Source organism: Phyllostomus hastatus, unplaced genomic scaffold, assembly GCF_019186645.2.
Source record: "Phyllostomus hastatus isolate PE091 unplaced genomic scaffold, TTU_PhHast_1.1 phas_scaffold_501, whole genome shotgun sequence".
NCBI classification, from domain to species: domain Eukaryota; kingdom Metazoa; phylum Chordata; class Mammalia; order Chiroptera; family Phyllostomidae; genus Phyllostomus; species Phyllostomus hastatus.
Window position 1 is genome coordinate 19,430,169 of NW_025334033.1, and position 26,017 is coordinate 19,456,185.

The 26,017-nt window shown below is 36.6% G+C and overlaps 1 protein-coding gene across 2 annotated transcripts in view; it reads right to left on the minus strand.

Annotated features, from left to right (window-relative positions):
- WDR72 (WD repeat domain 72) overlaps positions 1-26,017 on the minus strand; it is a 201,692-nt gene that overhangs the window by 119,895 nt on the left and 55,780 nt on the right. For both annotated transcript variants that reach the window (XM_045822910.1, XM_045822909.1), the window contains exon 14: positions 6,548-6,750. In XM_045822910.1, the coding sequence (XP_045678866.1) occupies positions 6,548-6,750 (203 nt within the window). The remainder of the gene's footprint in view (positions 1-6,547; positions 6,751-26,017) is intronic.

A 26,017-nucleotide genomic window follows, 5' to 3' on the forward strand; every position in this document is an offset into this window, starting at 1 on the left:
GGCTATATATTTTAGGCCTTTAGGCACTGAAAATAATTAAAATCTGTTTAAATACATCAAGGGAACTTGACAACATTAATATGGATCTGGTGTTAACTGCATTTGTCACACAAGTCAGAGCAGTGCCCTTCTGTTCCTGGCACTTCCCACTGGCACGTGCGGCACAATGCAGGACTTAAACAAGCCACGCACCATGAAATACGAGCATTCTCCCTTTGTGCCTCTGATTTACATGGCCAACGAGTGTTTGGATAGGAGCAAGGCTTTGAAGTGCTGTGAGGAAATTCAAGGTTGCTTCTGTGTGCACAGGACAGCTGGAGCCATTTAATCATGTGTTTCCTATTTTTCATAGTGACTCTGAGACCTCCAAAATGAGTTTTGAAACAAAGCTGTGATATGCTTTTCATAGTTTTCCTCAATATCGAGGCAACTTAGTACCAAAATATGTTTAAACTCATACCACAAAGTGAGAAAAGGGACCTTCTACATTAAGCAGCAATAAAAAAAGTATTAAGTATTACAAAAATTTTTACTTAACTTCACAATAGTTAAAATATATATGTATTATAAAATACTTATGAAAAATGGTTATACTCTGTTAAAAATTTGCATCACTTCACATGTATTTAAAAAATAATTCCCTTGTATATTTCTTCACTATTGTATATTTCTCTATTCTATCTTTCTAGGAAGGATGTTATCATCGAGGCACTGAAGTTTTTAAGATGAGATTCATAAATCAAAATACTTAAAAATTTTAATCCAATTTTTACAGAGAGAAATTCCTATGTTTTCATGAAGGGCTTACATTATAATAATAAAAATCCATTTTCTTTTACATGTATACAAACTACATGCAAAATATTTTCTGTGTTAGAAAAATATTCACATGTAGTTCATTTAACTAAAAAGAATATACCAAAAATAAATTACTAATTTAGAAAATAAAAATGATCAATATTGAGGATTTACCCTTATATAATACAATTAATTGTTTTTAAATAAGTATTGTTTATTCTTTTTTATAGTGATTCAATTTTGATAGTAAAATATAGTTTAATAAAAAGAGTTAATTTGTAACATGTAATGTGTCACCATAAATTATTTTATATTTATGTATAAATTTGCAGATCATATTTTCAGATCCTACTATTTTGAAACTACTCTAGTTCTATTTCAATTAAGTGTTTGTGTCATAAATTATGAAATAATTAATGTTTTGTTCTGATAAAATAGCAAGTAGTAGTGTGACCCAATTTTCTATTGGTGGCTACCAGTGCACCATCTGTGTTTTATGAGAGGTGGCAGGATAAAGCTCTAATAAGATTTTGCAGCAAATGGCACCAAATAGACATCACCCTAAGGTCAACTAAAGGTTAAAAAAAACCACAAACATATTTCTAGAAAGCTCAACTGCAATTAAATGCATTCTTTATTTATAATCAATTGTATGTTTACATAAAGATGCAGGTATAAGTGCATTAATTAAAAAATTCCATTTAAAAAATCTTGCGTGGATTAGGAGCTATAATGGGCATATTTGTTTTCTACAAAGGGCAGATTTACAGACATAAGAATTTCATGAATTCTGTCAGGGAATAGATTTGATACACGGTCCTTTGAATTGTATTCCACATAGTGCTGAAGAAATTGGGATGAGTTGTTTTATTAAAAAATCAGTTACCTAGGGAGAGAGGAGGTGTTGGCTATTTTGCCAGTTCCTGCTAGTGCCTCATGATCTCCAAATCCAGAAAGGACTATCTAGATCAGAATGTGGAAACCATGGTCAATAATCATCAAATTGGGTCCACTGCCTGTTTCTGTAAATAAAGTTTTATTGGAACACAGTCTTACTCATTTAAGAATTGCCTGTGGTGGTGTCCATGCTCCAACTGCAGAGTTGAATAGTTAAATAGCAAAAAAATCTATCCTTCAAAGTCTAAAATATTTACCATATGGTCTTTTAAGTCTGCTTATCCCTTCTTGGTCTAGTTCAACATTGTCCAAAACAAGTAAAAGGTAAACCACATATGTAATTTTACATTGTGTAGTAGCCATATTTTTTAAAAGTAAATATTTTAGTAATATATTCTATTCAATCCTATATATGCAAAGTATCATTTTAACATGTGGTGCTAGCCAAATTTTAAGTGTGCAATCGCCATATACAGTTAATATCTCCCATACTAAACAGTGTAGCTCTAAATAAGCAACCAAGGGTAGCTACTGGGGACCTAGTCTATAGAAAATCAGTTTTTTTTAAAAAAGAAAAAAACATTCCCAGGATGGCACAATGGTTCCAAATTGTAGCAACTAAAATAATCCAATTTATCCTTTTACTCACTTTACAGACAAGAAATGCAGAAAAAGAATTTAAAACAAGCCAACAGACAAAACATACCTTTTCTCCTTAGAATATAATGAAGCTACAAAGATTTCTGCCATGAAGAGGTGATTTTAGATTGTTTATTTTCAACTTTGAAGCTAATTTCCTTCTGCTGCAATGTAAACAGTTTCTCTCTTGTTTTATCCTCAGCAGAATCTGAGAAAATCATTTCTGCATCACAAATATGATTCTGTATTTCTTTAAATCCTCTAAGACCTGGGTCTTCCCTTACCTCAAAGATTTTTCTTTATCTAGCTGCACAAATTCAACTCCTTTAACATTTCAAATTAGACCCATTTTTTAAATGTTTTGTGTAGTTGTTCTCAACTCTATGTGCACTCTTCAAATGCAAGAAGAAAAAATGAATAGAGCATGCCAATAAATTCTAAATATTGCCAAACACAAAGCTCACAGCAGAGATCTGACACACTATTCTTCCAGTTAGACAGTATACTCTACCATTCGAAAATATTTCACTTGCTTCACTAAAATCCACACTAAAAAGTCCTGAAACAGAGTAATCTTAGACAGTTCCAAATTTTACAGGCTTATTGTCTCTCATTTTCCCCATCTCTAAAATGAGGGTTATTTAAATCCTTTCTTTAAAGCTGTTTTTTTTCCTGGTAAAAATTCATGAAGCAAATATTCATTTTACTGTATTAACAGTAAGGAGAATGGAGAATTTAGAAGTACTCTTGAAATTTCATGCTTATCAATTTTATAAATCAGATTAAGATAAAATCATCTCAATTGTTCAGATCTAAGAGAATGAGATGAAGAGATGCAAGACATCAGTAGAGAAGATATAACTTAGAAGAAGCACAAATAAAAAAGGTCTAGTTAACAATAAGCTCAATGATATTAGAAGAATGGTATAATATATAAAACAAAGGAGGTAATAGCCTTCCTTTATTCAATTCTCTTACTCTGTAGAGAGGGAAGGTTTGGAACTGTGGTCATCTAAGGTAAAGAGCAGCAGATAAAAATAAAGTGAGAATCAGTCTAAGAGTAAGAAAACAAGACTCTGGCATTTTACTGCTTCCTAGAGTCAAGAAAGAAACAAAATTATATGAATAAAATGAAACCTATATATACTATTATCACCTAAAGGCTAGGTCTGAGGTCCTCCAAGAAACTAACAGAGATAGCAATCAGTTTACTTTCTGGGTATTAAACTAGTAAAATGGGCACTTGATGAATGAGGTTTGCTCCTGCAGACCTTAGATATCTGACATGCATGAGTCAAGAGACATCTCTCAAGTTCCCATGTACTATTCTAATGTAGAATAATTCCCACCCTAAAATGCACACTCTATTAGGAATAGAGAACACCAAAGCCACATTAAAATGGGAATGCTTGGCAGTCAGCTGGGCTGACTCCCTGGGCTTTATGTATTCCAACCTTATAATAAATACACAGTATAAGTGTGGTTCAATTTTCTGTCTTAGGAGACTAAGACCTTGTGCCTTTCCTCTTTCAGTTGTGAATGTAAATGTTTTATCATACTTATATAATTACCCTTATAAAACATGGCTTCTTTTAAATTGAGAACATGAATAATAGTTTTGGGAAATCTAAAAACAATTTGAATAATAATAAAAAAAATCTGTTGCCTAATCACTGGTTTCAAGATCTGAAGGAGGAAAGTATAAACAACAGTAGGTGGCCTAAATGGAGTCCTAAAAACAGAAATCCAAAATTTAGGAATTTTTCAATGCATATCAACCTTAAGCAAGAGAGCTAGTACCGTAATGGGCTGAAAGGGATGACTGCATTAGACACTTAGAGCTCAATGAGTGAACATCCCCAGACTCCATGTCCATCAATGACACAAATAATTCTACCACCTCCTCTTTCTCATTCCCTGTAGCTTTACTACAGTGAGATTGTGCTGAGTTATGAACAGAATTGCAATTACATTTATCATTGCAAATTAAATGATAATCATTCTAGCTTATATTTTTATTTCTTAGGCATTTGGTTAATGTGACTCAGTTCTCAAAAGATTGATAAACCCTGGCTTCAAAATGTAAATCAAGTCTCTAACCCTAAAAAACTGAAGATAACATGCTGGTGTCCCCACCCAAACCTGCAGCCCTAAGGCGGAACGTGGGCAGCCGATTGTTCCCTCTTTCTTGAAGATGACACATCTTTTTGCCTCTCACTACATATGTACACATGAAATGATATGAAGTTTTATTTAAAGTCCTTATTAATGGTTGTTTAACAGTCTTCATATCACCAAAATAATGGAAAATGTTAATAATATATAATTTAACATTGGCTAAAATTTGACTTAGAAATACCATTTCTGGAAATATATTTTATTAGATAATACTGAATATGAAAAAAGCTTTAGGCTTATAGGTGCATTATTCATAAAAGTGGAACACCTATTCCTCCACAGCTCTCTTCCATCAGGCAACCATCAAAATGCTCTCTGTATCTTTGTCTGAGGGACTGGGGGATGTGGAGTAGAGGTGGGCAAAGGAGAAAAATTGGGACAATTGTAATAGCATAATCAATAAAATATAATTAAAACAAAACAAACAAAAGTGAAACAGAAAACATAATATTAAGCCATAGAAAAACAATTCACATTAGCAACAGGACATATACAGCACATAGACCATGATGCAGCCATTAAAAAATATGCAATGATATAAGAAAGTTTTACATGAGAAAATGCTACAGTAAATATATGTACATATATAGCATAGTTATGACAAGATGAGGAGATAACTTAGAGGTGTGGATGATGAAAAAATAAGAGTCCCTTAAAGAAAAAGCTTCTGTACAGCTAAAGAAAACATCAGCAATATAAAAATGGAAGCAACCATATGGAAAAATGTAATTTCTAATGATACTTTGGACACAGGTTTAATCTCCAAAATATATAAAGAACTCATATGGCTCCACACCAAGAAGACAAACAATCGAATTAAAAAATGGGCAAAGGGCCTGAACAAACTCTTCCCCAAGGAAGACATACAGAGAGCCCATAGACATATAAAAAGATGCTCAGCATCACTAGCCATCAGAGAGATGCAAATTAAAACCACAATGAGATACCACTTCACACCGGTCAGGATGGCCATCATAAACAAATCAACACACAACAAGTGCTGGTGAGGTTATGGAGAAAAGGGAACCCTAGTGCACTCTTGGTGGAATTTCAGACTGGTGCAACCACTATGGAAAACAGTATGGAATTGCCTCAGAATTTGGATCCAGGAATTATTACACTGCTAGGATTATACTTTAAGAATCCTGAATCACAAGTCCAAAAGAACCTATTCACGCTAATGTTCATAGCATCACAATTTACAATAGCCAAGTGCTGGAAGCAACCTAAGTGCCCATCAGTAAATGAATGGATCAAAAAACTATGGTGTATTTACACTATGGAATACTACACAGTGGAAAGAAAGAAGAAACTCCTACTCTTCACAACAGCATGGATGGGACTAGAGAGTATTAGGCTATGTGAAATAAGCCAGGCAGTGAAAAACAAATACCATATGATCTCATCTATAAATGGAACCTAATCAACAAGAGAAACAAATGAGTGAAAAAGAACCAGGGACATGGAAATATAAACAAACTGACATTGACCAGAGGGGAGGGAGGACAGAGATGATGGGGGAAAGAGGGGGAAGGGTCAAGTCAAGGAACACGTACTGAAGACCCACAAACAAGGGCAATGGTGTGGGAATTGTCTTTGGGAGCAGGGGTTAGATGTGGCAAGAGAGGGCAATGGGGACAAAAATTAGAACAACGTAACTGAACAACAATAAAGAAAGAAAGAAAATACAAAAAAGAAATCTGATTGAATTTCTATATCATATTTGGAACTAAAATTAATAAAGCCCATCCAAAGTTCTGTGAATCTGGTTGACTTGGTTTATGGAAACAAATTTTGATAAGACTCAATTTTGATAAGCTAGAACTTATTTTTAAGAAAATGCTATACCAAGAGGAATAATCACTCAGAAAGTTATGCTGATTAACTCGAGATCACTTGGTAGATATGGTAGATGCAATCATCCTGAGTTCTTGTTTTTGTACTGATATTTAATTCCTACGTATTTATGGAAGCACCTTAGTTCTCAGTCAAAGCTGATGATGTTCTTTGAAAGCAGCAGTTGGTTTAAACTTACCTTACATGAGGACTCCACCTGCAGAGGAGGGCAAGGTATTGGCCCAAACTGGTAGGAGCTGGAGGATCTCTGTTCCACACTTTTGTGCTTATGGGTTTCTGAGGCAACTGAAAGTACAGCTTCGGGCTTTAGAAACTGTGAACCATCACAAGAATTAAGAATAATTCTTGCTCTTTCTCCTGTCTCATGTCTTTCCAAAGTACCTGGAAAATAAGAATAGAAATAAAATTTTTTGCAAAATATTTACCCCCAAAAGAATGAAAAGAACAAACTAATTCTAACAGAAAAATCACAATTCTTTAAGTTATCATGCCTTACTATTTTCTTTCAATCAAAAAGCAGCCTGGAAGCTTTCTCTAAATTACTCAAATCATGGTTTTACAAAGGCTGAAATTATGGACTTGAAAAGTTCATCTTCCTCTTTGTGCTTTTCATCCACTGAAATCAATAGGACATTCAATAGTCTTTAACAGTAAAATCTCTTACTTATTATATAGTATGCAAGTGATCAATAACAAAAAAATATGGAATATTTTCATGTTTTCCCTTTGTGTTCCAATCACAAACAACAGAGAATTCACAGTGCTTTGCTTAGTTTCTTAATCTTAAAAGGTTTCTATTGTTGATGCGTAATTGAGTGAATAGGTTAAGTAAGAACACACATGATTTGTATTACTACCTTCCTCACCAAAGCGTTCTCATAGCTTCAGGAAAGCAGGCCACACTAGGGTGTTGTTGTTGTTATTGTTGGTATTATAGCTGTTACAACATTTGACCTTTATGTCTTATGTTATTAGAAGGAATAAGTTCCTTTGCCCTCATCTCTGCCATTCTTGCAGTTTCAGAGTTTCAGGGTGTAGGCAAGTTCAATTTAAAGTTGAAAGAAACAAATATAAAACAGAGCAAAAGTATCAGAAAACAATTCACAAAGTGTTAGAGGTTTTATGAAATACAATGCCATATGCTCAGTGTAATATCAATAAATATCAATTAATCATGACCATTGTCTCCTATCAGTTGTGAGTTCATTTGGATTAGACCATGTTACATATATAAGCTATAACCTACTAAGAAGCTAAAGAAAATTAATTTGACATGCCATCTAAATACAGATTTTATTCCATATTATTCTTTTCCTACCAATGAAGAAGAAGTAGTTGTACTATTTGCTAAGGAAAAAGATCATTCTTACTGTATTAAGAAAAATATCAATTTAAAGTAATTACTGCCAGAGAATAAAAATAATGACACCATACCAATACATCTTTAGACAGGTAGATGGACTTAACAATTATGACACTCCAACCCTCATTTCTCCTCCTCTCCTCACCATCTTCCCTTACAGCAACTGTGCCATTGCTTGGTGCTTTGGGTTCTGAGTCAGTAGCAATTATTATGCTACTGGGCAACAATTTTTCATTTTAACCTTTCTACATTCATAAATTATCATCTTTCACATAAAACATAATAAACATTATTTCTCCAAGGTTTCTTTTTCCATCAAGATTAATATGTCTTCAACAAATGAAGTTGACAGTAACATCAAGAAAATCCTTTCTCTCAAGGATGACAGTAAGAAGAGTTTCTCAAACAAAAGATAATAGTTATTATTACTTCCTGAAAATGACCACATTCCAGAACCTGTAACTACAGTATCTGGTAAAATTCACTGTTTTTATGAGAAATCTCTCTTTGAATAATGGTATCACCATGGATATTTTCTTCTCACAAGTTTTCTGTGGTTCTTCAAACTATCATATTTTTTAAAGATTTTAAGAATTCTTGGAAAATCCTTTGTTATACTATAATACACATGAAATACACATTAGTTCTATGTATTAATATATATTATTCTATACACAACTATTTATTCTATTTCTTATATATTTTAGTGATAAAAATAGTTTACCTACAAACTTGGACAGTTGTAATCTATTTTTGTGTGTAGTTAACTAATCTAACTAATCAGCTGAGTGTCAACAATGTGTCTTTCATTGAGCCAGGTACTGGCAACAAACAGTAAACAAAAGTGACTCCATCCTTGTCCCCCTAGAGCTCAAGTAAAATCCAATGGTAGTGAGGAGGCAAGAAACATTTGGGAACTAATTTGCTGTATCTAAAGTAAGACAAAAGCTATTTTCACTACAAACCAACACTTAATCAACAAAATATTGGAAACACGGTTTTGTGAACAATAGCTTCCATCCTGCTTAGTTGTAAAATACTTGAAAAATACTTAGATTATTTTGTTCCAAAGAACTGGTTGTGACACAAATGTGACATAAGGAATAGTTCAAGTGAGTCAAACACTTTAAAAGTTACCATAGACAAATAAATAAGTTCATATTTAAAATAATAAGTTGATTTTCTAATAAGTTCAAGACAACAACTTTTAAAAGCCCTTGGTCAAAGCCCTGACTGTGAATAGGGAGAGAATCTCATGTGTGCCAGTTATCAATTTATTGTCTCTTAGTTCCAGATCCACTCCTCACTGCCTGCTCTGGAAAATGTATATGCTCGTCTCTAAATATTTTTCTTTCAACAGCTGTTGCAATGTTAACCTTTGCAGACAAAAGGTGCTGGGAAGACCTACAGAAGAAAGGACTTTTTCTTCTCAGTTCTGGGATGCTCCATGGCAGCAGCGTGGGTGGCTTCCTCAAGCGCCAGACTCGGGCAGCGCATGGTGGCCAGTAGCACCCAGCAGACAGCAGCTTCCCCTGAGACATTCTTTGGATAGTTTGTAACAGAGTGCCTCCAGGAAGACATCTCCCTATGAACAGCTTTCCTTAGTTCCATAGAGGGCATATTTTTAGCAACACCATACCACGCCACATCACAGCAGCTTCTCTGCTGTCCAGTGATCACAGCTGTGAGCTCTCAGTAAGGTCAGGATTTTAGCCCCAGGGGAACTGGTGCCCCAGGCAGCACATCTCAGCTCCAGAGTGAGCAGTTGCTCCTTAACCTGCTATTCCTGTATCTGGTTCTTATTAACCAATCCCTGACATTCACATTATTTGTGATAGTTAGTAATTCCTTATGTTGAATTTTTTTCTCTTTAAATTATTCTGTCATTCCTCTCTCCTGATTGGACCCTCATCAATACAACATAATAAATTACTTCCAATGCAGAATGTTCCTTTAAATATATCCCTGAAACTATGGAATTTACATAGCTTCAGGGATATAGTTAAATAGAGTAAACAGTAAAAACAATAACCCAGGACGGAGGGCATGATCCCAAGGAGGTCCAAGGCTTGCCTTTGCAACTCTAATGAACTGCCTTTGGACAGTTTGTTCATGGAGACAGAATACCCATTGTTTTCTGATATCAAAGAAATAACAGAAACTAAAGACTAACAAAATTGCTTAATTCAACTTCCCATTTAAGGACATCTTTTGCTTTCCAAAGTACACACATTGATAATTAGATATCTCTTGTTTTTCTTTTGCACTATGCTACATCAAGATGAATTTACTCATATTCTCCATTTGGATCTATCTGAACGTGGTAAGCAAAGACATAGAGACATACTTGAGTTAAATATATTAAAGTGACAATTGTATTTCTTTCTTCAAAGTTGATGTTGTAAAAATGAATACCACACAATCTATCCCAAGTTAACTCTTCATTGTATAAAATATTTTCCAGTAAATAGCTTGCATTTTTCTATTATTTTATTAACATGAGTTTTGAGATCATCTGTTTTGTCCTAACCTACAAATCGTACATTAGAGGATGGAACCAATTAGAGGAAAGCTTACAATTAACATCCTTAAAGAAAGTGAATGAAAGTAAGTTCATGTCCATGGATTGTACATATAAATTCTTTGAGTCCTCTGTTTCCTATACCATTTTTTTATCTATCCCTGTCTATTTTATGCCTACTAATTATGCTTCTTCTTTCCTGTACCTTCCCCCTGCATTCTTCCCTTCTTCCTCCCCACTGAAATCCCTCCATGTGATGTCCATTTCTCTGATTCTGTTCCCAAATGATGGCACTGGCCAGCATTCAAAGTAGTTTTCACTGATCCAAAATTGCCTAGTCTTCAAATGTCAGCACACAGAAACATAATGAGCAGCCAAGATCGTGGTTTCAGGCCCCTATCCACAATATTTCCACTTGTATATCCTGCTTTCACTGCCAACTCAACACAGCCCGTTGTCCTTAATCACATTTTTTAAAACCAGGGTGACTCCCTTCACCACTCTGTGCCCAGTGGCTGCCCTCTCCACCTGTCAAGGCTGACAGCCAAGAGACATAACTGCATGATGGGCAAGAGCAGAGTAAGCACCAGCCCGCCCTGCACTCAGATCGAACCTGTTGTGTGGCCTTGGACTAGCCATTTTACATGCCTGTGCCTTACTTTCCTCATCTGTGCAGTGGGGATAATAATTCTTACCCCACAGGTGTGCTATGAGAATCCAGTTGAGTTGATAAGGCTCTGACACACATGACAGGTTCTTCCTCAGCCCCCTGTGAGCCATTTAACAAACCTCCTTGTCCCTGTGGCTTTGGAACGTCTGATAAGGGGCCCAATGTGGCACCTCCCTCCCTCCTACCAGAGACGAACCTCCTCAACCAGGGTAGCTTCTCAGGCTAGGCTATAATCAAAATCTGGGTAGGATTATACGTTTGACTTATTTTTCAATCCTCCTCAGTAAACCAGACTGAAGTCTGGCATAAATTAAAGGCTAGAGAAATACTTCTTAATGGATTATATGACATTAGCAACATGGCTAATGATTTTTTTTACTGTGTCTACACGAGATTAAATCCAAAATCCTTGACCTACAAGTCATATTCTCACCCGTGCTTTCTCCCACATCATCCTCCCCTTGCTCACAATTTAGATCTTTTATTTTCTTTTAAAGATCCCTGAAAATAAATCACTTACTGCTAACTTCATCTCACTCTTTTAGTATTAGCTTAAAATCTCACCTCCTCAGGGAGGCCTTTCTGAAGTAAATCCTTCTCTTAGCTTGCATTGTTTCCTATCTCAGTTTCTTTACTTTGAAGAACTTACCACATTTATAATTGGTATATTTTTATTTGCTTGCTTAAATTCAGGGCTGCCTCCCTACCAGATGCTAAATTCTTTTCAGCAAGTATATATTCTATGAGCTTCATACAAAGCAGGGCTCAATACCTGTTCCCAGAATGAATAGATTAAATTTTATCCTTCCCCTGTGGCAGTAGAAGGAGGCTGCCTCCAAGCATACTGAAGTCTCAGTGTGGCAGGTGTTAACATCAAACTATGTCCATTATAAACCTGAGCCCTAGAGCCCAGGAGGGCCCACACTGGGGGAAGCAGCACTCACACGTTCTTATCCATCCCAGCTCATAGTCATGCTGCCAGATTGTTCCTGAGGCCCCAAGAATTTAGAATTAGAAACAAGTCATTCTCTGAATGTGACATGTTAGCTTGACCTGTGTGGAGTAGCCATTTCTTACCCCATGGACTGAAGAGTAGAATATGATAGTCAGCAGAGGCAGAGATGGGGAGGGAGGGAGAGAGAGGGAAGGAGTAGGGAGTGAAAAGGAAGAGGAGAGGGAGGAAGGAAGAGAGGCAGGGGGAGAAAGCTTCAACTTTCTAGTTCTGTTTTTAATTCCCTCCTAAGGACTACTGCAGCTCTAAGGTCTCTGCAATACACCCTGAATTCTTTACAACAACACATACCTATTTCCAATAAAACCAACTTTGTGTGTTTCTATAGCTTGCTAGCTACCTTAAGGGCCCTAATAAACAGGGAACAGAGAAGGTGTTTCTACTGTGGCAAAAGCCAAGTTTGAACACGTCCAAACAGACATGCAGACCTCCAGGTAGAGATCAGAGCACAGAGACAAAGGCTTAAGCTTTATCGGCAGATGGGCTGGGTTTCAATCCCAAAGAAAGAATGCCATCTTTAGGTGAATTTGGAGTGAGATCTATCAAGAGACCAGCACAAAACCTCTCCCAGTTTCTGTACATAAAGGGGGAAGAAGAGAAGGAAGATTCAGAAACTGCTGGAAATCAGTATGTTGCTAAAATACAGCTGCACTTTAAATGCATTAGGTTGTCAATATTTATAGGGTACTTACAACTTTGTTTTGTTTTTAAAGAGGGCAAATGATCACTTTGTGATGTGCCTGTTATGAAATCTGATTTTTAAGTATCAGCTATCTTAAAGCATGACATATACAATGAAGAATGCTGCCTTCAGTTGTGATAGAAGACCAAAGCAGGGGTAAAGAGAACACTTGTCGTTGATAAAATATGCCATGGTGTGGAAATGCCACACCATGCTATCTACATGGGGAAAGTGAAGAAGAAATAACAATAGCCTATACTTTGATTCCCTCCCAAACAGCCAGAAGTTGCTCCCTGGTAACTTGTGTATACAGTTAATATTTGCTGTCTTCAATCTAAAAATTTTTCACAATCAATAAAATTACCACAACCTATGATCAATTAATGAATAGCTTTAAATTACGTATTTAAAAGCCCTAGCCAGACAAGCTCCATCTCACAACTTAACAACTAGATTCACTAAGTTTGTAGAAAAAGCAATTGCTACTATCCCAAAATGGAAAAAATGTTAAAAAGAAAAGAAATCATAGTTACTTGATGAATTGATCCATCTACAAATGATCAGGAGTAAATTAAGATTCAAAAACACTTCCAAAATGAATTAATGTTTTATCATATTGCACAAAAACATTTTATTAACTAAGAAAATATACACAAATAAATTTGAGACAGTAATTAACTTACTAAAACTCATGGTGCTTTTCCTCAGAAGAACATGATAGAAATTTCACTGCTACAGGAACATAAAATCCTCCCAGCCCATTCAAATTACATATATTGTAAATCAGCAAACTTTAAATAATTTGTTTCACAAAAAAACAGAACACTTCCAATTAAATATTCTGCTTATTATGGCATTGTAAAAAACAATGAAAAATGTATTTCCTATTATGTGATAGGAATTAATGAGTATAAATTGTATTTACATAAACAAACTTAACAGCAAGACCACCTGACTGGATACATTACAGACTTAGGTCTTTTTTTATATTAGGTTGACATTTCTAACTGAATTCACAACAATATTGGAAAATAATTAAGAGGACAGTTATATTTGAAAATGATTCTTCTTAAAACAGAATAGGCTAATGGCCTCATCTACCAAATTTAGTAGTCAAATTCATAAAATCAGATTTCAACATATCAACTAACAGCTGTAATCAAATTCCACATATCAAGGAGTCTGACCACTGCGTCTTCTGTAAGATCATTTATTTTCCGTTACACACACTTCATTGCCTTGCTCACATAAATATATGATCAACCTGGTGCCTCCTTTCTAACAAAATCGTTTCATAGTTTCTGCATCTTACTCCAGAAAGTGTGTAACTGATGCGGGTTCTGAGCAGGTACAGGGGATCCTAGAGGTACCAAACTTAGCTAAGTAGAAAATAATGGTGAGGGGGTGGGTAGAAAATGAATCTGAAAATATTAAATTAGGCATAAAGGCACATACTTCATTCCTAAATATAACTGAAAATAATATAATCATCTGTAACATAGATTTGTGGAGGATATGGCTCATTTTTGTTCCATATAAAGGTCCTACGACAAAGCCAGGATAGGCTTTACATCAACCTCCCATCCCTTAATGGTATGTAGAATACTCTTGACAAAGTCCTTGAACACTGCGACCTTAACCCCAGCTCCACCACTGCCTCCAGCACATTCAGAGCAACCCTGGGATTTATCAGCTGGACCACACGCAACTTCCACATCTAGTTCTCACCAGTGACCTCCAGAAAAACAGAACAGTGCAGGTGTGGTAAAAGAAAAAAATAAAGATCAAAACACATAGAGGTTTAAAGTTGTTGAGATATAGAAGGAATACAAATAATACATTAATTCAAAAGTGGAGTTTTCTGGATAAGGCATTTACTTATAAAATACTTCTTCTTAAATTTTTGCTAACACCACAGAATCTACTTTGACTAAATTTTAATTTTTAACCTCACTCTAAAACTTAATATAATATAATTTACAACCAATTTAAGAAGTGAATGTTAACAGAAAAGTTTTTGTATTATGATGTAAAGTATATATTTAATTGTTTGTAATTACTTATATATAAAACATTAAAATAACATAAAAAGTTTTAAAGTACATATTAATACAAAACATAAAAAGTATTGAAAATATCATTCACTTTATTATTTGAATTTTTATACCAGGTATGCTCATTTTTAATTTTAAAATATTTCAAAAACAGATCTTTTCTTTCTTCATGCTCTTGGTTGAAGATTAATTTCCTTAGGAAAAATTTGACTTTATCATTTTATTTATTCTGGTGTCAATTAGCTTTTTAAAAATATTCACCCAAGGATATATTTATTAATTTTTAGAGAGAGGGAGAGAGAGAGGGAGAGAAACATCAATCTGTTGCCTCCCAGACACACCCTGACTGGGGATCAAACCTGCAACAACCTAGGTGTGTGCTCTGACCAGTGATTGAACCCACACCTTTTGTTGCAAGGGATGATGCTATAACCAGCCTAGATACCTGGCTGGTGTCAATTAACTTAATTAGATAAATATCTTGCTGAGTTGATCTGAAATTGTGCCTGGAAAGAGAAAGAGAATTGAAAAGGAAAAAATTGTGGTACAGTCTCCTGAATAAAGTGTTGGATGAAGAGTGTAGTCATATGTAAAGTCTCTTTTTTGCAGGGATTTGGGGGGACATGGTGGAGATGGAAGGACAAATACATTTTAACCGCAATGGGTGCCCCCTTGGGACAAGGGAGTGATTTTCTTCAGACAAATAAAGAGCAACCAAAGTTCCAGAAGGCATGCCAGTGTTCTGTTTTGAAAGCACCAACTCTCAGTGCACCCTCACTACAGTCCTGACTCCCTGGTGCCACTTGTAAAATGTCATACCATGTTTCTTCCCCCAATGACCCAAAATGACTTCTTCCATTTCTTTACTCTTCTTTTTTTTAATGTAACTACCTTTTTAAAGATTTTATTTATTTATTTTTAGAGAAGGAAGGGAGGGAGAAGGAGAGAGAGAGAGAAACATCAATGTGTGGTTGCTGGGGGTCATGGCCTGCAACCCAGGCATGTACCCTGACTGGGAATCAAACCTGCAACACTGATTCACAGCCCGTGCTCAGTCCACTGAGCTACGCCAGCCAGGGTTCTCTTTATTCCTCTGTTCTGTGGATTCACTTACCCAGAGGGGCCTCCAGCAATTATCCTACCTAAGATCCAATATGATAAGCAGGATTCTAAAAGTCATCCCTAATGACTCTCATCCTTATGTGACTCCTGCCCCTGTGGGAACAATGAAATAGCACCCCAGTGATTATATGGCTTCAAGGACTTTGCAGGTGTAATTAAGGTTTCTAAGAGTGTTGACCTTAAAATAAGGACATTATTCAGGAGGACCAGGCCTAATTAGGTGAGCCCTTTAAAAGTAGAGTTTTCTCCAGTTGGTGGAAGAAAGGAAAATCAGAGGGATTTAAAGCATAAGAATAATTCAAAGTACCACTGCTGGCTTTGAAGATGGAGGAGGCCATATATAAGGATCAGAGTGGCCTCTAGGAGCTGAGAGTGACAGCTGGCTGACATCCAGCAAAGATCTCAGACCTACAACCATAAAGGCTAAATTCTCCCAAGGACTCAAATGAGTTTGGCAGTAGATTCTTCCCCTGAGCTTCCACATAAGAGCCCAGTTAGCTGACACCTTGATTTTAACCCTATGAGAAACTCATGAGTTCTGGACTTCTAACTGACAGAGCTGTGAGGCAAATGGGTGTTGTTTTAAGCTGATAAACTTGTATAATGTTTTACACAGTGATAGGAAATGCAATCAGGACTTCTGGTAATAATTTTACTCTGGACCACAGATTTATTTAGATCCCTTCTTACATTCTTTTTTCACTATTTTCTATGTGAAAGTCCTGCCACAAACAAAATGACTAAATATATAAATGCATAAAATCATAAAAACAAATAAGTGTGAAGCCTGGTTAGACATTTCATACTTTTTTATAGCCCTTCTCCTACCCTCATTTTCTGGATAGTAGAAACCATGAAGATATTCACTAAATAAGTGGTGATTGAACAATTATATACTGCATCAAAAAATGGCCTTTTAAGCACTTGATTACTCCATTAGGAATTATCAGCAAGACATGTATCTTTTCATCCTTCTATCATCATCAACATTGCCATTAGCTACCACTAATTGAGTACTTTCAAGTGCAAAGTGCTGTGCTTAGTATTTCACATAGGTCATTTAATTTTTGAAACAATGCTGCAAGGTACAAACAATCTGAAGTTCAGAAAGGGTAAGTTTCAGGGTACTTGTGTATAGTTTGGTTGGCAGGGTGGTTATGGGAGGTGTTTTAACTGAAAAACTAGGAAAGGGTGCCAATGCCCCAGTGCAGTTACATTTCCACCTCACACCTTGGGGAGGAGCATGTTCAGGGCTGAGTGTAATGCAAATGTTTATCTGGCAAAATGAAGAGAGAATGAAAGAAAGGATTTGACTAGCAAGTTAATCAGTTAGGAAAATTTTCAATAGTTAATGTAAGAAATGATGAAGGTCCCAATCATCTGGCCCCATAGCATTTTAACTTTAAATGTTTTTGGTTCTGCTGAACTATATTACACAATTCTGTGTTTTACTGGAGGCTTACAAAAAACATAGCACATAGTTCATCTTTCAATTGATCCGAATTTATCACTAGATATTGTTGATAGCATTGGTGCTAAGAAACTGTAATGCCCTCTGGAATTATAGACTAGGATATTCATGGAATGGGTTCCAGAGGTCTTTGGTGGGTTCTTTACCCTATAAAACCATTTCCCTCTTCTTCTTTAGCCAGAGTATTTATTCTACTCTTCTCACTACCATCACTGTTCTTGTAGTTTATCATCTGCTGCAACTTTCTGTAGGTGGTTTGTATGTAGTTGCATATACCTTATGTCATAGAAGGAGCCATATGGAATAGATAGGTTTTTCTGGCACCAGCGTTTTTTCTAGTTCTAAATTAGAAAATGACCTGCTCTTTCTCCACACTGGGCTGTGGCCCTTTGTCAGGGAAGGATCCCATTCTCGGTGACTGCTCATCCTACACCACAATGTGCCATAACACATCTCTTAGGATGTGTAGGTAGTAATTAAAAGACCTGTGTTGACCTCTGGGTTTGTACCCCAAAGAATCAAAAACAGAGTCTTTTTTTAAAAAATATTTTATTTATTTATTTTTTAGAGAGGGAAGGGAGGGAGATAGAGAGAGAGAGAGAGAGAAACATCAATGTGTGGTTGCTGGGGGTTATGGCCTGCAACCCAGGAATGTACCCTGGCTGGGAATCGAACCTGGGACACTTTGGTTCCCAGCCTGCGCTCAATCCACTGAGCTACGCCAGCCAGGGTGCAAAAACAGAGTCTTAAAGAGACAGTTGTACATCTCCATTCATAGCAGCATTATTCAGGGTACACAAAAGGTGGAAGCAACCCAAGTGCCCACCAATGAGTAAGTGGATAAAGAAAATGTAATATGTACATACAATGGGATATTGTCCAGCCTTACAAAGAAATTTCTGACACATGCCATAACATGGATGAACCCTGAGGACATGACACTAAGTGAAATAAATCAATCACAAAAGGACAAATACTGTATGAAATCACTTATATGAGGTACTGAGAGTAGTCAAATTAATGGAGTCAGAAATAGAGGGGTGGTTGTAAAGGGCTGAGGGGAGAAAGGAACAGGGACTTATTGTTTAATGGGTACAGAATTTCATTTTGGGAAGCTGAAAAAATTCCAGAGATGAGTGGTGATGATGGTTGACCAACAATGTGAATGCAATTAATGTCACTGAACTCTGCATGTTAAAATAGTTAAAATGGTAAGTATAATGTTATGTATATTTTACCCACAATCATGCACACACACAATCTGTGTTGATAATGCAGCTCAAGGAAAATACAAATAAAAAGAAGTACGCTGAGAATAAACCCAGTGAAAAATGGAGAGTACATGCAGAGGTCAAACAACCCAAGACAAAGTGGCTGTTGGCCATCAGGAGAGGCTGTATCAAGTAAGGCTGAGGGCAGAGACAGACAAGGACATTGATGGCAGAGTGATTTCAGACAAGTCAACTACCTGCAACCCAGAGAATGACAACTGAACTTGGAGGTGAGGTAACCTTAAGAAGAACAGTTCCATTAGAATAGTATAGGCAGGAGCCAGATTATAATGTGTTAACTAAATGGGAGGCAAGAAAACAAAGACACAGAGTATAGATGGCATTTGGTAGAAGACTGTCAACTACTTCGGGGAGAATGACAGAGAAAAAATAATAGAAGCCCACAATTCCATATCTAAAACATATATGACCATAGGGTCTTAGAATTCAGTATTTTTCAGATTTTGGATATACAAGACAATGCACATATGTATATTTTACAACAGCCACAGCAGGGTCTGGGAGAGCAGACAGCAGCAATCAAGCAAGTCATATATCTGCAGCAGAAAATAAAACTAATACTTAGACATAGTGAAATAAACATCCCAATGTGAGGTTTGGTTTGGTTTTACTAGAAACAAACAAATAAATCTTTTTAGATTTTAAATTGTGGCTAAAAAATGTAGACCTGTATTTAAAATAATTAGTAGCTAGGAGGCCAGAACTATTGAAAGGCAGATTTTCTGAGATAAGTTGGTGGACTGTTCAGCTTTTCTGGATACAGGAAACCTATCTGCTCATGCATTTGACTTCTCACTTCTCCTTGCAGCAACACAAGTGAGCTAAGTCATCTAGTTCCAAACCCCCAGTTTTGCTGATTGTTTTGTCTATATCATTTATGGTTAGATTGTAATTTACTAAAGATTCTTTTAGGTCAAATGCTTGAACAAAAGCACAAGTTGCTTTATAAAATCATTGATGAGAGAGAGCATTGCCAAAAGACCTGTCTTGAGAAAACAATCATAGTTATCATTGTAAGAAATAAAGACAAGAACATAAGGAACAGGTAACAATATGATTTTCAAACCAGACTTATACCTGATACTTCTGGAGAGAAGAAAAAAATGGGATAACTAACAAAGGTTAACCTCTAGGGTAAATCATGGATTAAAAGCCGATTTTTTTATTAAATCTTTTTCCAGTTCTTTTCTTGGGGTCTCAACCCATAAATGTTTCTTAGTTTTAATCTATCAGGATAAAGTATAATTCATTTAACTAAATTTACAAAAGCAAGTAGGACTCTGTCCAACTAATGAACTCTCTATTAGATGATACCCTGTGTCCCTCATTGGAGCTTCTGGTACTCGATGCTTTCAGGTGGCTGCAAAACCCCTTATCTTCCCAGCACGTGAGCCTAGAGTGGAATGGAGTCTACTTACACTTGAATGTGAGAGGTGACTGGGGAAAACAGCAGGCCAATCCATGCCTGGGACTTTTTGACAAGTCTGAGGTTAGCAACCAACATTTTTTTGTAGCAAACAAGATAAAATCGGATGACATTCCCACAGTCAAATTCTCTGCTCACCACTCCCAAGTCTATATCTTGACCTTTGGGTTCGTTTTTGCCTGATTCAGTCCTAGAAACACAAAAGATCTTTCCCATCAAATCCTAACGAATAAGTTAATAGTACAAGCTGGATATTATTGATACACTCAGATGAATCAAGTGTATCCAATATCCTTTATCTTGCAGACAAATCAAAGAATCTGCTTTCCCAGAGAATAACAATCATTACAGTCCACTGAGTCTTGCTTTTCCAATCGTTTCTGTGGCAGCTGGTTACTGGGAAGTTGCAAGGGAATTGAATGGAAGCAGCATGGGGAGGGGCAGATGGCTCCTTTGGGTTCGTTTTGCCAAACATGGCAGCTGTGAAACCCACTAACGTTCCAAATGTTCCTATAAAGTGCTCGAAGAAGGAGGTGGGGTGTCAAGCTAAGGAGGAGCCACAGAGCAGCCATCCTAATGTGTTCCTCTTTCTCCTGCTGTAGGAAAAGCCCTGAAGAACATTAAATGCAGATACGTATCCAGCCAGCACAGGGTCCAGAAGGGTAATCAGGCTGCAGGAGTCAGCTAAATCTGATTATAGCCAACCAAGTATTTTCTCCACTAAGGTAAAACCCAGGAAAATAGCAACTGACAAGGGAAACAATAAAGGCAGTGAAGGATGCAACTTAATTGGTGAAAGTAATTTTAAGAGTAGCAAAATATTTATTTGTGTCATTAGAATAAGATAATACTGATTTTTCTTATTTGTTTCTGAGCATACAAAATGCTCCAAAGACATGCTGGAAATACCACAATAACATGCCTAACATATAGGCATGTTAAGATGCCAGAGATTTAAGAAAAAGGGAGGGTGGAATTGAATAACCCTTAATTAAAATACACATACACATACAGTATATGTGTTTTACCAGATACAAATTAACCATATAATGTAGAATTTTAAAAATAAGTGAGGGGTATCTAAAAATAATATATAACCATGCTCAGGTTAATTGTTCAAATGATTAAACTAACAAGAACTGAGCAAGAAGCAAATCCAACTAAGAGAAAAGAAAATTACTTGTGCTTTTTTTGTTAATAGCTTTTTGGTGTAGCAACTGGATTTTAAAGAGCACAGCAGAAACCATCCCATGCAGATCTTTCATTTTCTTGAATTTTCCTACATCCTTGAAGTTCCCTCACTTTGAAAAGTTTGTAAAATTATAAGATCATATGAACATTTATATATTTTCACCAAAGTGGATATCCATATCCACTAGATGGAGTTGCAGAAGACTACTATGTTGGAGAGGGGGGAGCATGTGTTCATACTTGTGTGTTTGCATGCACATGTGTATATACACACACGTAAAAGTGTCTACCAAGACTTTATGTTGAATTCTTTAAAATTATACAATAAGACTTACATGCCTCTTTTCAGTGACCCAGTGTTAACTGTTAGATTTAATTTGGCTGAAAATAAGGTTGAACTCTTTTATTGTAATTTTTCTCTGGTATCAGGAATAAAAGGCAGATGTTGACCTACACCCCCCAACCATACTGCCACTGAGTAATTTCGATGCATACTGTGCTAAAAATCTTTTAGACTAACAGGAGTTCCTAACCTTTTCTGTGCCATATACCTCTTCAGCAGTTTGGGGAAACCAATGAACCCTTTTTCACAGTATTGGGTTAAAATGTTGCTAATAAAATACATATGATCATAAAGGATATCAATTATGTTGAAATACAATCCTCAAAATATTTTAACAAACTTACATGCCTTTTTCTTAATGTGTTAAGTAACAAGAGCTAGTGGTGTGCCAAAAAGTTTATGGCAATAAAAATATAAGATTATGTATAATATAATTTTATATGTTGTCCTACAGGTTTTTTCAAGTTGTTTCGAAGGTACACATTTTCCCCAATTATATTGAAAACTCTTTTAAGGAAGAAGGCCATATGTGATAATTCTGGTATTCTTCACATTTCATCAGAATAAAAAATAAATTTTGAGCTTGACTAGAAGGGAGAAGGGACAGTAAAATTTTAAGTACAAATTGGTATGGTAATATATGAAGAATTTATAATAAATAATAGTTAACATTTATTCAGTCTAACTACCATTACAAGATGGCAACTTTTCAAGGAGTTAAAAGCTGACTGGGGTGATCTGGACTGGAAGTACAGAACAGGAATTGAGACCCAGCAGTCTGAACCCCAAGGCTCACGGTCATGAGCCCAATGTATACTAACTCCTACTCAGGACATAAACTTTGACAGCTGTGCAAATACTTAGTAGCTAAATTGCAGCTAAAGTTCACATGTGTGTACATATAAGTGTGTCCTCATACATGTACACACAAAATACTACATGAGTCAAAACCCCAAAGTACAGTATCACTGTGATAATGAGGGCCAAGAGGAAAAAAGAAAGATTTAAAACTTAGGCAGTAAACAAAAAATACATAATAACTATTAATAACTATTAATAACATAATAACTATTATAATAAAGAAGAAAAGATCTTAGAAAAGGTGATTTAGGTAAACTCCCACTCTGTGCTTTTAGTGTATTCTGTTTTTTCTTTTCTGAAAAGAATCATCCCAAGAGAATTCCATCTGTAATTTACCACAAAGTAATGTGGCTTTGAGAAAGGTGACACACTGAAGAGACTATGGACTGCCAGATGCTACACACCCAAAACTGACCTTGAACATGCACAGAATGAAAGTCACACTCTGGTGATGCTGACAAGGCAGTTAACACAACACAGCTTCACCCTCGTATGTACAAAACAGTGACCTTGATGAGAAAACCAAGAAAAACCACCCCTCAAAATAAGAGTGAGTTACTGGTGGAATTTTTACATTTTTTTATTTTACACACTACATACTATAAAAGAAGGAGACCAAGTAAAAGTTGTGGGCTGGAAAATTACTTGTCCGTGTAGTGACAGTGTGTGGCGAAGTGAGAGTTTAACCACATGGCTCTACACTATTGGGAAAAAACTAACTGCATATTTCTGATAAACTGTGTCTGGCATATCTCTCTATCTCTTACCCTAAACAATTAGAGCAAACAGATATATAGAGTAGAAGATTAAACAATGGATATTTTCTAAAAATATGGCTATTAGCTATTAACACACCTTAAGTTATCTTTCTAAATGCTCTAATTTTTGTAGTTGTCTTTTTAATACTGTGTACTTTTAAACCACAGAAGAACAAATGTTTCATTTATATGGCATCATAGTAGATTGAATAATTTTGTAGCTCACTGCTAATAATATTACTGAGAAAAATAAATTAAGAGAGCAAAAATTTAACCCCTGTGGTGAAAATAACCTCAAAATGTATTATCTTCTTTCTTACTTCCTCAATTTCATATGCATAGGCTTTGTTCCAGGGGCCTGTGTATAAGAAGGTTGTTTGAAAACTCAGAATGCGTTCTCCCACAGAAACCATATCATAAGCAGAAACTGGGCCCTCAGGCCAGGTTACAGGAGTAAAGCTTCCTGCTCACGGTCACACAGCTCACATTACCTGAGCAAGAACAGGAAGAAATGGACAAAAATAGACTCACATTCACCCTAGGTTCTACCTCCTCACTGGCCAAAGACTTCAGTGCCCTTGAACTCCAGGCCCCAAGCTCCTTCTGAGATTGCCTTAGGTCTGGAATACACTGTGGATATAATTAATACATTTAAACATACTTATTTAAGTCAGAAATGCCTACAAAGGAGAAAGTCCAGCCCTCCAGCAGGCATCATAGGAAGTGGACTGGAAGCTCCATGTGTGCGGGCACATCTAAGAGCTTCCTGAACAGGGGAAACAATTTCCACGCACACAGGAAAGACTGTCCCGAGCAGCGATTCACAATTTTGCCTCTCCTCCCTTCCCATCAGCTGTCGTTTCTGCTGTCAGAGTGCCTGCCACTAACAGTCTCCCCACTTGTAATTTGCTGTTTCCAATCTGTCATCTGAGAAATCAGATGACCAAAGCCGTTAGAACTCTGTGTAAATTGAGAGCCAAGCTCTGAGAGATAGACAGAGATCATCTCCTTCAGGAGAGCCCATAGCAGGTTTCCTGGCAGCCTTTTCTTTTCTTCTCAGAGCTTTTCTTAACCAATTCCATGCCTGACAGCCTCAAAAAGCTGACCTCCAGCTGCAAGAGCTGCTCCTGTTGTGTGGCACAGTAGAGGACACGCCAGAACCAACAGCCTGGCAACCTTCAGACTCAAACGATCTCTCTCTGTTCCACTTCCTCACGAGCAAAATGAATATAATCACATAGTCAACGAAGTATAATCAATTAAAAATTGTAAACCGCTTTCAAATAACTTATTATGAAACTAATGATCTTTAAAAAGAACTATCATTGGTCTTAGGGTTCTACAAACTACAACTACAGGCCAAATCCAGCCTGCCGCCTGCTTTCAGAAACAAAGATGTGATGGAACACAGCGTCACCCACTTCTTCGTGGATTGTCTGTGGCTTTTCCTGTGCTTCCAGGGCAGTGTTCTGTAGTTGCACCAGAGATCACATGGCCCACAGAGCTGGAAATATTTACTATCTAGCCCTTGACAAAAAGTTTTTCTGACCTATCTTATTAAGAGGTATTTTATTTTCAAGCAAGCCAGGTTTCATTTTTTGTACAAAACATCCATTTGCTTAATATGGTGTATTTCACAACACAGGCCATAAGCTTAACAGAAGACTTTCAATAATAATAATGTTACATTAATAACACACAAGAAATTCATTACAAAAGTTTTCTACTATGTAAATCCATTACTGTGAACAAAAAAGTCCTCAGAATTATTTAAATTTAATTCCTAAGAGAATGATGAGCTCAGAGCTGAGATTTATTTCTGGTGTGTATTTTAGGCGTAAAAAATCAGTATTGCATTATCCCTATTATGTCTCACAGCAACGAGGGCGACAAAGCTGCCTGGAGTTGCCAGTGCCAAACACACTGCGGGAGCTCAAAGATTAATCAAAATGACATCTCCAATTATTTCCCTTCCTAATCAGGCCTAACCATCATGGGACATCCTGCAAATCAATAAGCAAAACTAGATGCCCTCATCACTCCCAACCTGGCAGAGCTGCATTTGTAGAACCAGAAGAGGAGGGCCCTCATCGTGACATAAATACTCCTCTACTTTGGTTGTTTCCCTCTTCCATGAGACGACATGCCCATCTATGACCCTGGCCCTTTGCTGGCATGCACCTGACCATGCCACCTGTCACAGAAAGAAACACCTCTTGTGATTTCAATATAAAACGTGTATGGGGGTAAATGGCTGCACAATATACTTGTACATTCTGCCAAAGAATCTCAGAATTAAGCAAGAATAGGTTGTTAAAAAGTGCTTGTGAAAAACCAAAGTCTTATATCCCATTCTCAACACCTAGAAAAATATGGCACAGGATCTGGCCTATATATGCCCCCCTGCCCCCTCCCTCAACCTTCCACCAGGGCAGGCTTTGGGCACAGTTGAGAGTTACTTACTTTTGGCTCCAAGCCTGTCTCCCTGCCTTTTCTCTCCAGGCCCATTTCCCCCCAGTCCTTATCCCACTGACATCTCCTATTTTTCTCTCTATGAGCTCTGGAGTTTCACTGGTGCTGAAAGATCTGATAAATGCCTTAGTGTCAATTTAGCCCTTCTTCATGTATTTAGAAGAGGCAGAGTGCTGAAGAAATGAAGCAAAGCATAAGTCTGTTCATATGTGGAACTAATTTTGAAACTTTTAGCAAAGGACTCAGAAAAAAATGTCCAGAGTAGAAAACACACAGACTTACACCTGAGGAGGTGAAATATGCTGTGAACTTCAGAAACTCTAGGGGAGACTTGGAGGAGAAAGCTGAGAACATACCTACACTTGAGCAGCCATGATCTAAGAGCCACTGTGACTGGCCAATGTTAAGAT